The sequence below is a fragment of the Micropterus salmoides genome, unplaced genomic scaffold (genome assembly GCF_014851395.1).
Source record: "Micropterus salmoides isolate LMB-PRFRI ecotype aquatic unplaced genomic scaffold, ASM1485139v1 Ms_hic_scaffold_5, whole genome shotgun sequence".
NCBI lineage: Eukaryota > Metazoa > Chordata > Actinopteri > Centrarchiformes > Centrarchidae > Micropterus > Micropterus salmoides.
This window is the reverse complement of record NW_024044237.1, coordinates 8394369-8407889: the sequence shown is the minus strand read 5'-3', so window position 1 is coordinate 8407889 and position 13521 is coordinate 8394369. Positions and strand designations below refer to the sequence as shown.

Sequence of the window (13521 nt, the reverse complement as noted above, 5' to 3'; positions counted from 1 at the left end):
TTTTTTTTTTTTTTTTACAAAGCATTAAAAATTACCTAAGCTGTAGAAATTTGCCTTTATACTGAATTCTGTGAAGGTAACGCAGTGAACCAGCTTCAGATTTTCAAAGAAGCCTCAGAGACTCTGATCGAGCGTAGGCTAAACCACAAGCACAGCTGCTGCTCCTGACAACAGAGGTGTAAACCTGACTCAGACTTTAAACTGCAGCTATGCTAATGACAGAGCATGAGGACTAATCCACAGTCCGCTGTAAATAAGTATTTAGAAAAATCGCAGCCTTGTCAAATTCAGTGCTTCCTCCTCAGTGGATGCCACTGGCCAAAATGGCTGCCACAGTGAAGGTGTAGTTCATGGGCCCCATGGTGCTCTAACATGGCCACTGGGGATAAATATGTACTACACACAAACACTAAGCGGCACGAGCTGAACTAGTGAATATCACTCTCCAGTTGTTCATCACTGAAAGTAAATGTTAATCTTGTAACTGTGTAAATGTCATAATGTATTTGTCCTTTTACAACACAAATTTGTATAAGAAAATGCAAGCTGTTCCTTTTAAATGTTAAACCAAAACGTTAGATGACAAGATTGATACCACTTCCCTGTAGTTCAGTGTTTTACTGGTGCGGTTTGAGGTTAATGCTCACCACACAGTCGAGTCTTTTTATTTAGCACAGAGAAGGGAAGCTGTGCATATCTTTTAAACAATGTTGTTGTCTTTGTGTTTGAATAAAATATGCCGTTTGGTAGAACAGTAACCTGAACAGTGTTTTAAAAAAACAAAAACAAAAAAAAACAAACAAACAAAAAAAGCCACCAACCAAGTGTTTCCTCATTCCTGGTAGGTCATCAAGAGGTCCCAGGGTCTGGATGAGGTTTTGGCACGTTTGGATCCTCACACTGCTAATAAACATTTTGGGGCCATCCAGCGCTGGAGAGCAAAGAGGGAGGTGGCATGTCCACGCAGAGGTACATTTTGTTCTTACGTCTCGCTGCTGTCTGATTTATAATCAGATATTGAGATATTGTAGTGTATTTAAGTTGATTTAAAATGCATAAATTGTTTGGAAATCTATCTAACTCAGTTTCTAATATTAAATAAGATAGGTCTGAAAACTCACAATGAGCTTTTCTAGATCAGTAGATCATGAATTTGAAGGTTGTACATTGCCTATGTGAACGTCAGTCTGTAATGTTTGGGCATGTGTGTTTTTGTTTTCCGTGTCAGGAGCGTTCTTGCTTTTTTCCCAGAAGAAGTTGGCCAAACTGAAACAAACAGAAGAGCAAAGAACAGAGCCACAGCATGTCCACAGCAGAAGGGCTGCTGCACTGCAGGTATTTATGCCCAACAAAATTCAGATGTCTGAGAAATGTGCCCATTTTGGTGTCACACTCACAGCCTCAGTACACTACAGTCATACAGTATGAAGTGGACTGCTGACCCTTTAACCTAGTCAAACCAAACTCTCATTTGAACTCGTGCTTCCTCCGCAGCTCGTTCAGCAGTGGCACTCCCTGGATGAATCCAGCAGATCAAAATACAGCAGGAAGGCCTCCCGTTGCCCTGAGCCCTCTCTGGGCTTGTTAAGGCCTGACGTGTGCTTTGGATCAGTATCTGAAAACTTTCACGACATCACAGACAAGTACCTGCAGGACAGAGGCTCGGTGAATCACAACAGCCTGGATGCCAACAGGTACTGAATAAATATCTGTTCCTGTAAGGAAACGTAATACAGCTTTCTTAAAACTGAAATGACAGTGGAAAACTCCTTCCCTTTTGTATTCCTAAGCCAAATATGCAAGCATGTAAGGATTTAGATTTGGTGACACTTCACCTTGGATTTGTCGAAGGGACTCCTCGCCATAGCACTGGACATTGCAGGGGCGCTTGCTTTCACAATAAAACAAGGGAGCATATTACTGCCCTTTATTTGGTCATTTCAGGGATTCCCCTCTACCTTGATAATTTTACAAACATAATTAATAATACCATCAGATGCTCAGAGTAAATCTTTTTGGCAGGGCTACAAAAAGTTTTTCCTTTGTGTGAGCTAAAATAATCCCTGTCTCTCTCTGTGCGATCTCAGCCTTCGCCAGCTTCTGCACTATAAGTGGCAGCGCTCGCTGTGTGATCCAGGTGAAGCAGTGGGTCTGCTGGCAGCGCAGTCCATAGGTGAGCCCTCCACCCAGATGACCCTCAACACCTTCCACTTTGCTGGCAGAGGAGAGATGAACGTCACTTTGGGAATACCTCGGTAAAGTCGCCTCCACGCCGAACGCGTTCTTTCCCTTTTCATGTACATGGGAACACGTTATCCAGGGCAAACACCAAGATGTGTGTAGTTCCTCCGCAAGATAATTAAAACACACCTTCCATTGCTGCAAAAAAAAAAAACCATGCCCCCTACCCCACTTTTACCCACCAGTATTCTGTAGACATTGAATTTACTTAGGTGCAGTAATAGTACACATGATGTACTGCCTAATAAATAAATATTAAAGAAATCAAATACTGTCAAATAAAAGGGGAAATGCCCCATGTAACTATTCCTGTCCTATTTACAGCAGTGAGTTATGAAAAGAAAGGGTGGACGTGAACATGAAGTGCAACAGTCTGGTTAAAGAAAGATCAGCTGTGAAGTGCAAATTCAAAGAGGCTTGTCAGTAGTCTGCACCATACAGTGGTGTTACCACTCACCTCAGGCTACGTGTTAGAGCATCACAGTCAATCTGAAGTTTGGGCCCGACAGCTCCTCCTTACTGCCGCACTGTGAGCATGAGTCATTTAACAGTTTATGTGTAACCTATCATATTTTGATAATAAACTGCTCTTATTGTGTAATTCAAGTCTAGGTAGCTGCACAGTATTTTAGCCAAACATGTGGTTTGAATACATTGAAATTAAATTAAAGGTAATTAAATACTGATCCAAGGCTGTAGCCTCCATAGCAAGAAGCATTTGTTGCCATTTAAAATTAACAAAAGATTAAAGCACCAGACACCCTGAAATCCGTTAAAAATTAAATTATTTCGATGCAGAGTACAGATCCAATACCAGTGTAAAATAAATAACTGTATTCCTCTCTGTGCGGACAAGACTGAGAATCATTCTTTTATATGTAAGGCAACACCAGGCTAGACTTAAACAGTTAGCTTCCTAACTTTGTGAAACAAAAGCGATGTTAGCTGTCCTAGCAAAATGTTCAGGTCCACCTGATCCAGCTTTGAGTCAGTGTCAGATTGGTGCATCTCTAGTGATGCTCACTGATTAGTGCCTAGAAGTTGGTTTCATTTCAAATTGTTAGGGACAAATAAGATTTGAAACAGGCTCATGAATGCATATTTAAAATCAAATAAAGTTGTAATTAGATATGTCTCTCTTGTTCCCTTTGCTTTTCCTTTTCTCTGAGAATATTATGCTTTTTGCACTGCCTGTATTTTAACTTGGAGTCTGTGAATTTGTCGTGTTGTGTGCAAGACAGGTTGGGGCTCTGCAAATCTCATAGCGGGGCAGTTCTGGAGTTAATTGTACAAAAAGCCTTTACTGAAACACCTTTCTGACATCAGCACTTCCTAATTTTGTCTTGTTTACTCTTCCCTGCTTCATTCATCAAGCCTTCCACCATACTTCTCCTCTCTGCCTCACTCTCTCTATACATGTGTATCTGTCTGGCAGACTGAGAGAGATCCTGATGGTGGCCAGCTCCAACATTAAAACTCCCATGATGAGCGTTCCCGTGCTAAACAACAGGAAAGCCTTGAAGAGAGCCAAGATGCTCCGTAAGAAACTCACCAGAGTCTGTCTGGCTGAGGTAAGTTTCAGCTTCTCCTGTGTTTGTTCCTTGTTTTGGTCTTACTCTACTTACTTACACTTCTATAATCCCTTTTTTGCTTGACTCATCTTCCCATGTCTATCAGTTCTGTTTGTGGCTTTTTTGGTGTCTCTTTGTCAGGTTTAGTCACACTAGAATTTTCCCTTTCCCTTCCTTTCTTTTTTCCCTTAATAGTAGTGTTCCTAGTTGTGTTTGGAGATGTCCTTACCCGTGTGCTTACCTCACACTTTTGCATTTGAGAAGTGTGTGGGGAAGTAAAAGCTAGAACTCACCACAACTTTGTGGGGTGTGTGTGGGTGTGTGTGGTGTGAGAGCAGGTGCTGCAAAAGGTTGATGTTGTAGAGACATTACGGATCGAAAATCACGAAAAGTTGCGGACATTCAAGGTGACCTTTCACTTCCTGCCTCCTGACCGTTACTGTGACGATAAGCTGCTATCACCTGACCAGATCCTCCACTACATGGAAACTAGGTGGGTGGGTGTGTGTGGGTGGGTGTGTGAGGGCTGTTAGTTTCCCTGTAGCAGAATCCATTATGAAATGATAACCTCATATTAACCTCTCATCTGGTCTGTTTTTACTCTTTGTTTGGTTGCCTGTTCTCCCAGGTTTTTCCGTCTTCTCCTCGAAGGCATTAAGAAGCGCAGCGCCAAGCTGGCCTCCATCGCCGTTGAAACGAGGAAGGCCACGCTCAGAGATAAGGACACCGTTGGTGATGGAACCGCTGACACAGCAGGGGTTTGTTTTAATTGGCCTATCTTCATTTCATTATCCCCTTTTTTAGGTTGTCACTCGTCATTGAATGTTTTATCTGAACTTTGCTTTCCCTTCTTTTTAATTCCAAAAAAAAAACTGAAGTATGTTTGTCGTTGTTGTTGACATTCATCAGGTAGATGACGGGGATGGAGAAGAGGAGCGAGAGATTGTTGATGACCAGGCGAACGAAGGAGACGCTGATGCTTCAGACGCCAAGCGCAAAGACAAACAGGAAGAGGAGGTATGAAGATGGATGGATACTTCTTTTTAGTTTCCTTTGGGCGTTCACCCAAAGAGAAACATATTTATTTTCAAAAAATGCTAAAAAGTGTTTACAAAGTTCTCACAAACATTCTCTATAATATCCTAGGCTCTACCTGGACCCTTCAGGCAATAGGTAACGTCCTCCCTTTTAAAAAAGGTGTATATATTAGTATTCAAAAAGAAATATAGCTGCAAGCGGCACTAATCAGGATACAAGCAAGCCGTAAAAAATGCAACATTCGACATTTTCAGGGACGAACAGACGCAGATGATTTAAGAGATTAAAGTAATGAAAGAATTTAGTCTTTGAGATTTCCCGTTTCACATTTCACGTGTTTTCTTGACAAAACGTGGTTTGGAGACCAGCGTCGGGTGACACAGCCGCTATCTGCTCGTGTAGTGTGTGAACCCTGACACCGATCAACCGATCAGTCACATAGTGTGAACGCCACAACGACTTCAAGACCCCCGTCACAAGACGGCAAGTTGTGTAGTGTGAACAGCAGGCGACCTGCTGATGCTGAAAGTCGTGTAGTCTGCACGAGCCTTTACTGACTGAGCTAATGGTGAAAGTATGTTGCCACACACTATGTCACAAGTTCTCACATGTGCCACACCTGGATAATTTTGTCAGTTACAACAGTCAAAATGCTGGTAAGAAAATTCTGAAAAAAATCACACATCAATCTGCTGTTTTAGGTGTGTTGTCAATTATTTTGGTGGCGTTTGATCCAACACTGAGCAAAAAAGAAACTGTTGTTCATACTGTACAAGTTACAGCAAGATACTGAATATCCCTGCAGCCGTTTGACCGATCTGAAAACCCTTTGAAACACTTGATATCTGCCATCTAGAGGATGACTGTGTAGATTTTGGTAGCGTTTGAAGAAAGACTTGTGGAGATATAGATGTCAATTGAATTAGCATATTCTGAAAAATATAGAGTGACAGACTTCTGAATTGACCATAGGTTGCAGTGAGGCAAACGTTAGTCAGACATCAGTGGATGTGCTGAAAACATTTCAGCTCTCTAGGACGAATGGGGGATTTTCTTAGATTTATTGAAGTTTGGAATGAGAAATGTCTAGAAATGTACATTTCTTGTAATAAGCCACGCCCACTTTGAAAAATCATTACCAATTTTATGCATGAACTGATTAGTGACCCCAGATCGTACAAACCGAATTTTGTACGAATCCATGCAGCGAATTACGAAGTATGAAGTTTGGTTACAATAGCTTAATCCAATTTTGATTATGGGCATTTAGGTAAATTATTATGTAAAGACCCAAAAGTTACAAAAATTCTTTTGATATGTTTTGATCAGCAACGATCCTCATCAGCGGTGATCCTGCCAAAGTTTCAAGTCAAGTGGCGAGACTGTCTGGGACGAGTTCGCAAAAATAGGTTTTTATAGAAAAGTGGTAGAAAGTCATGTAATTTGACATTTTAGAGCAGAAGACCATTGCAGCAAAGATGCAGATGAATCCAGAGATTAAAATAATGAAAGAAGTTTGACTCTAAACAAAGCAGTTTTCGAGGAATATTGCAAAACGCAAAGTTGATTGTTATAGCGTCACCATGAGGTCCAAGAGTGCCATTTTTTACCTGAGTAGTGGATGGAATTTGCAACCTACGTGCCAATTTTGGTGAGTTTTCGTCCAGCAGTTTTTGCTGCCTAAACACTTTTAGTGGAGAAAAGAAGATAGAAAGAAAGAATATTGAGGGGAAAAAAACAACAGGGCTTCGCTGCTTGGATCCCTAATAAACAGCAGAGCAATCTCCTCTATTCAACCAAAATCAACTCACATCAACTAATTCTACTCCTCCTGAGCTTTAGGGTCAGCAACTTAAATAAAGAAAAAGACAGGGAGGACCCCACCCATTTCTCAAACAATCAGTGGCTATCAGAACTTGATCATTACATTTACTCATTTGGCAGACGCTTTTATCCAAAGCGACTTACATTTGAGGAACAACATACAAGCATCAACAGAGCATCAAATACAGACCTACCTAATACATACTAGTAAGAGCTCATAGTACATATAACATCAATGGGTAAATACCTAGGGAAGGAAGTTAACAAAAAGTGCAGTCAATACAAGATAATTGAAGGGGATAGAAGAAGAAGAGCACAGGAAGTGCATGTTAGTGGTTAGGAGTTAGAGGTGATATAAGAGGAAGTGTTCTCGGAAGAGATTAGCTACTTGATCATCACATTGATTTTTTTTACATTACTTTTTCCTTTTATGAGTAGATGGTCCTTCTGTCCAATATTTGCCTCAGTTCAAAATATTTTACCAAATAAGGAAATAAAACCTATCATGCAGATCTCTATAAATCATGTTAGTATAATATTTTTTTCAGAATACATTAAACCAATTCATGTCAACACTCATTTCCCCTTTTATTTTCTCTCTTTTTGACTTTATGATGGAGAGAAAAGGCCTTCCTCCTGCACAAAATGAGGAGGCTTGCCTTTTTCCAGCAGTGGATACCACATTAGCATATAGTGCCTTTTTTGCAGATCAAAACAATTATTTTGACATCATCTGGGGATGCATATATGGGACATACTTACAAAAACAAGTTTTAAAGTTTACTAAAAAATTACTATTAACTTAACAAAAATAATAAAGTTAAGAAGTACAAATCCTGCATGACTCACTGATTTCACACCTCCCTTCATATGGGCGAGATACACACATCTGTCGTCAGGGCGTATTTTTAATTTGTGGTTTATTTACAGCGAAAGAGTGTTGAGGAAACTAGCGTTTCATTTTGAGACTTCAGCATGCACCGACACAGAGAAAGTCAGGTACAAGAGATGAAGAGATTTAGGACTTATTAAAGAAATAAAGACAGTATCTCAAATGAAACATCTTTCTCAAAATTTGTGCTTAAGCAAAGGCAAATCATTGTACTATATGGCTTGTATATGTGTCATACAGTCAAAAGGATTGCTATCTCTCACAAAACATAATGTTTGTACAGCATTATTTTAATGGTGATTAAGAAGTGTCTTTGAGCAACCACACAGCAACATAAGTTAATAAGATGCAATGTATTCAGCAGTTTTGCTACAAGCAATTTTATCTTACGAGATGATTCCTTAAAGGGTGAAAATAGAGAAATAAAATGATTAATAATCAAAAAATGATTTCTCTTGCTATATTTTCTGTCAAAGTGAAGCATTTAATAACATTTCCCCACCAATTCTATCAAATATGTCTTTATATGAAAATGTTGTGTTACATAATATTCTTTGCAAGTATATTTAAACATTAGGATACTGAACTAAGGTTCATTCTGTTTTTTTATTTCTTTTTTTTTTATATCATCATATATATATCATACTTGTGGATACACAACAGCACTTACTGACAGTAACGAGTGTAGTCACCAGCTCGAGCAAAGAGAATGTGGAAGAGATCAGACCCGACACAGAGATCAGAGGCTGCAGCGTGACCCTGAAAGTGATTTATCGGTTAGCACTACAATCAATTAAGTAGATGTATATTGCGTCTTGTGGGAAAAGACATTTTTTTCCCTTAATTTACACTTTAAGTGTAATAAATCTAAAATATGAAACTTTCACTTTTTGACTTAAATTACAGAAACAATTAACCTTTCCACGATATCCTATTTTCATGAGATACATAGACTCTTGGAAGTCATGCTCTGTCTAGCGTGCTGTGCCCACTCCATTACAGTGACCTGCTAACAGAATAGTTTTGGTTGCAAGGATCTGGTCCCACCTTAGTACCAAACATAACCCTCCCTGATTTGAAAACAGAGAGGATGTGACTGTAGTTCACTTGTTATGGGCAACACACTCTAATACTGTTATATTTGCACTTTCATGATACTCAAATTAAAGTAAATCAGTCGTGTAATAGATTTGTAATAATAAGTCAGCAAATCAATCATATTTACCTATTGTGATGCCAAAGTAATGTTAAAGTAAATCAGTAAAATCTAAGACTTCATGTCAAAATCACTTGTCTACGGTCTATTTTCACACCCTCAGTCACATTCATAATATGGTGAAACTTTAAAGCAATGCTACATAAAGCTAAACTACATCAACCAAATGATTAAACCAGTTACCGGTAATACCAGTTATAAACTTTATTTATACTGATACTATTTTTCAGGCAAAACACATTATTAAAAATTGTAATTTAGCATCCTCAATCATTTTAAATAATTTATCATCCTTATTATATTTTTAGAAACATGTCAGGGAAAATAATACCTTTCCAAAGAATACGGAGTCAAATAGATGTGTTGAATCATTCTTTATGTAACGTGGCCACTGAGAGAACACATGGTTACTCTCCCGAACTCAGCATTTCCTCTCCTTAAGTACAGAACAAGTACAAAACAACAGCCAGCAAATGGTAGATGAAGGATGAACAAATGGCAGAGTATTAGCATACACTCAAAAACTCTTCCTGAGCTAAGAAAGGAAATGCAAATGTATGTGGCATCAGATGTTGTCTCTTAATTGGTCTATGATAAAACTCTCACCTACATACCAGCAGACGTTTATCGTAACGTCTAGAAACCAATGCTAATTTCTCACAAGGTAGTTGCGGTGAAATTCTAAAAATGAGCAACTTATAATGTATTTCTCACAAACATCAAGTTGATAACTTGTTAACATACTGTACCTCACACATTTAGGCAAAAAAACCATCACACATGCTGTGTCTACAGGGAAAAGGCTCACTTCCTGTGAGATGCAGGCCCCTGTTATAACTGCAGTTAACCCCATACTTCTATGTGTAAGACTTTATTGTCATACTGCACCATGTCCGTCATGGAGGGCTCTGCAGTGTGTGATTTAAAACTGCTCTGAAGATCATTGGTGAGGTGCCTACGCTGAGCCCAAACGATACTAAAGGACAGTACCCACCCAGCCACAACCTGTTCACCCTGCTGCCTTCTGGGAAGAGATATAGAAGTTTCAGCTGCCGCACCACCAGACTTTTTCCCCCAAGCTATCAGACTCTTAAACTCTAATTCATCCTCAGCACTGCTCCATTGATTATAGTTTATTTCTGTTTACCATTTTTATAATTGATTCTATATTACTGTATATTGTCTGCTACGTAGCAGAAGGGAGTTACAAACTTAAATTCTCTACAGCCTGCTGTATTGTGACAAATAAATCAAACTTGTACCTAGTCTCCAAGTGTTACAACTCAAGGTCACCTTCTATCATTCTAAATATTTTGGAAGAAGTAACATATAAAGCATTTTCACAATATTTTCACATGTCCAATCATTTCCTTAAAATACATTTCTACTGTCAATACTGAAGCATACAAAACATCATGATTACACAACATATTACAGAACATTATAATGTGTGATGATGCGTTTTAACAACTACAATATGATTTGGTTATAATGACTAAAAAGATCTGCCAGTTGGATAAGCAAAATGACTTAAGTCCTACTACATTTCAAGTCTGAATGTAAACTGATTTCACTCACCTAGTTTTTTTTTTTTTTTTAATGAAGTGTTTGCTATGAAAACAACAATATCTGTTGTTTGACATAAAGAAACCTTATTCCATTACACTCAAGCCATTATAGAACGATTAACGCCCGTCTCTGCTTTCCTCTGCAGGTGGACTATGAGAGTGAGGAGGACGAGGAGGAGGAGGATGGAACGGATGATGGTGAGGATAAAGATCAGGGTGACGAAGAGGAGGGGGCGGAGGAGAACGCGGAGGAGCCCCAGCCGGAGACTGCAGGAGTGGAGAGGAAGAAGAAGAAGCGAGCAAAAAGAGGGCGAGGAGAAGGAGAGGAGACCCTGAATCAGATGAGAGTGAACTCTGTTCTGGAATCCAACCCGGCGATAGAGAGATATCACTACGATGTCCAGCATGAACTCTGGTGTGAGGTGAGTTTGCACGTGTTACACAAGCAGATTTGATTTGAACGATTAGATTTTGAACGTTCTTGTTCAGATTAGACTTCACTGAAGAAGCTGTGAATGGGATGCAACCTACAATCATTGTCCTACAGCTGGTCTGTGCAGCCACAGTCTTATATAGTCACATAACCCTGCTATCATCCAACTAAAACACTAAAAACACATAAAAGGATCCACCACCTTCTGTTCATCAGAACTTACTTATATAACAACTCTATGAAGCTGTTTACTGCAGCTATTTATAATTTATATCAAGCCTGCTGCAGAGATAAAGAAAAACCTAGCACTATGCAACTAGCAATATGCTGGTTCTAAACTATACAAACTGCAGCTCTCAGATGTCTTCAAAGTGTTAGCACTTTATAAATATATATTATATATTGTTTGAACCTCAATCCCTCCTCCCAAATCTCGTCTCCCCCTTCACAGGTTGACCTGGTCTTGCCGGTGAGCAAGGTGCACTTCGACCTCACCTCACTTCTGTCAACACTGGCCCACAATGCCGTCATCATGGAGACCAGAGGCTTGACACGCTGCCTGCTGAACGAAGCCACCACAAAGACTGGAGAGAAAGAGACCGTTCTCAACACAGAAGGCATCAACATGCACGAAATGTTCAAGCACAGTGACGTAAGTGTGGGCAGGATAGTGTGGTTAAGCACTATAATATACAGAGTTCACAGATGAATTGACTGTAAATCACATAAACAATATGAAATTCTGTGACTTAAAAAATCAAAGAGTTTATGGTTAGGGTTAATTGCTTAAGAAATGTTTTTTGCACCAGATCTTGGACATCAACAGACTGTACTCCAATGAGGTCCATGCCATGGCTAACACCTATGGGATTGAAGTGGCTCTGAAGGTCATAGAGAAGGAGATTAAAGATGTCTTTGCCGTCTATGGTACACACACACACACACACACACACTAGGGTTGGGCCGATAGACAATGCCTCGTCTGCTCCATTTTCTCCATCAGCAGTATGTTTTATAAAGTCGCCTAAAAGACTGACAACCGTATATTTCCACCTGCATATATAAACACCAGTTGCACAGATTGCAGACCACATGGCTGTCAGAACCACTCAGGTTTTGTTTGTGTCTGTCTCTAGGTATCGAGGTGGACCCCAGACATCTGTCACTCGTAGCAGATTACATGTGTTTTGAGGGTGTATATAAGCCCTTAAACCGGCATGCCATCCAGTCCAACTCCTCCCCTCTGCAGCAGATGACCTTCGAGACCAGCTACAAATTCCTCAAACAGGCTACCATGCTGGGTGAGGAACAGACTATATTCCTGATAATGCCAGGATAAATAACATGCAAAGCGATTGCTACACATTGATTTGAGTTTGTAGTTCTTGCATGCCTGAATGTGAAAAAAGACTGTCAATCAAGGTTAGTGAACAAAGCTTTGAGGGTATTAGCATAGCTTTTCTAGGTAGTTAGTGCCACAGTGGATTGCTTAATCAGGTTTGATGGTTCAGTCATACTTAAAGGGGCAAGTTTGAATTTGTCTATTTGTATATCCTTCCATCTTTATCATTCCTACTGCAAGAACTCAACTGCCCGGAACCCAGAATGAAGCTTGTTGTCACATGTTTTGCTTTGATTGCATTCATTGTTTAGTTTCTTGGACGTCTTAACACTGCTCAGGAGAAGACGGTCTATATAGATTATAATTACTCTCTGGGGCATGTTGGCAGTGGCGTCAATTGTGATTGTAATGTGTGCATGTATACAACACACATTGCGTTCCTGCGGTGGACAATGAAGCTTGTGTGTGGTTTTTACAAAAAATTTTCAGTTACTAAAATCAGCTTTCCACTTTTTGAGATTTAGTGGAGCAAAAGTCACTTTGAAATAAAATAGGCTATAAAATCCAGTTTGAGCAGGATTCATAATTCATGGCAATAGTAACTAAACTTTTCCATTATGTACTCTATAATATTACTATAATGACTGCTGTAGTCGGTATCTTGGTCCTATCACAAGTCGTACGTTTAACCTCAGAGCCACCACTGCCCTTGTTGTTGTGTTTATGTGTGTTTCTTTCCTTTTTCAGGGTCACACGATCAGCTGGTGTCCCCCTCGGCCTGCCTGGTGGTGGGGAAGGTAGTCAAAGGTGGAACAGGACTGTTTGAACTGAAACAACCTCTGCAGTAGGAGAGGACAGCTCGCAGTCCGATTGGTTGGATGTAACAAATAAGGACACCTGGCGGGATTCTCTTTATTATCACAGAACTGGATGGGATTCACTCCCAGTTCTGTTGACTCAAGCTCCCATGGCAAACTCATGTTCTCTGGCAAATAATTAGGAATAACAACTTTATCTCAATCCCTACTGAATGTGGTGGATGTGACAACTGTTATTGTGTTTTAAAGAATATTGTTCCTGAATGAATTTATTTGAAAATGAATGTAACCTTGGCATTGTGAAGTGATCAAAGTTCCCTATTGGAGAATACTCAGCAGTGACTATGAAAGGACACATATTGGGAGTTCCCAACACAAAAACTCTTCACAATATCCACAGACGGTGGCGTTCCTAAAAGCATAAAATGTGGTAGACAAATTATCTGTTTTTGTCTTTGTATTTAATAATAAAATGAAAGTTAAAATGTGCATAAAACTGGTTCATTTCTGTGTTGGATCTGTGAACACACTGCGGGTTAGCATCTGCTCACGGGATACAAGTCAGGGAGATGGTTTTG

General features: G+C 39.7%; 1 protein-coding gene and 1 non-coding gene across 2 annotated transcripts in view; both read left to right on the top strand.

The window, feature by feature from the left end:
• The window catches only part of polr1a (RNA polymerase I subunit A), a 29090-nt gene extending 15811 nt beyond the window's left edge, over window positions 1–13279 (top strand). The window contains exons 25-37 of the mRNA XM_038699047.1: window positions 846–969; window positions 1229–1335; window positions 1495–1694; window positions 2088–2255; window positions 3677–3812; window positions 4151–4305; window positions 4441–4570; window positions 4722–4829; window positions 10497–10772; window positions 11235–11435; window positions 11593–11710; window positions 11920–12084; window positions 12873–13279. Of these exons, the coding sequence (XP_038554975.1) occupies window positions 846–969; window positions 1229–1335; window positions 1495–1694; window positions 2088–2255; window positions 3677–3812; window positions 4151–4305; window positions 4441–4570; window positions 4722–4829; window positions 10497–10772; window positions 11235–11435; window positions 11593–11710; window positions 11920–12084; window positions 12873–12973 (1989 nt within the window). The 3' untranslated portion in view covers window positions 12974–13279. The remainder of the gene's footprint in view (window positions 1–845; window positions 970–1228; window positions 1336–1494; window positions 1695–2087; window positions 2256–3676; window positions 3813–4150; window positions 4306–4440; window positions 4571–4721; window positions 4830–10496; window positions 10773–11234; window positions 11436–11592; window positions 11711–11919; window positions 12085–12872) is intronic.
• On the top strand, window positions 272–408 carry LOC119889470. The gene has a single exon (XR_005442063.1). It is a non-coding gene; the product is annotated as a small nucleolar RNA SNORA5 (small nucleolar RNA).
• Window positions 13280–13521: the final 242 nt, after the last annotated feature.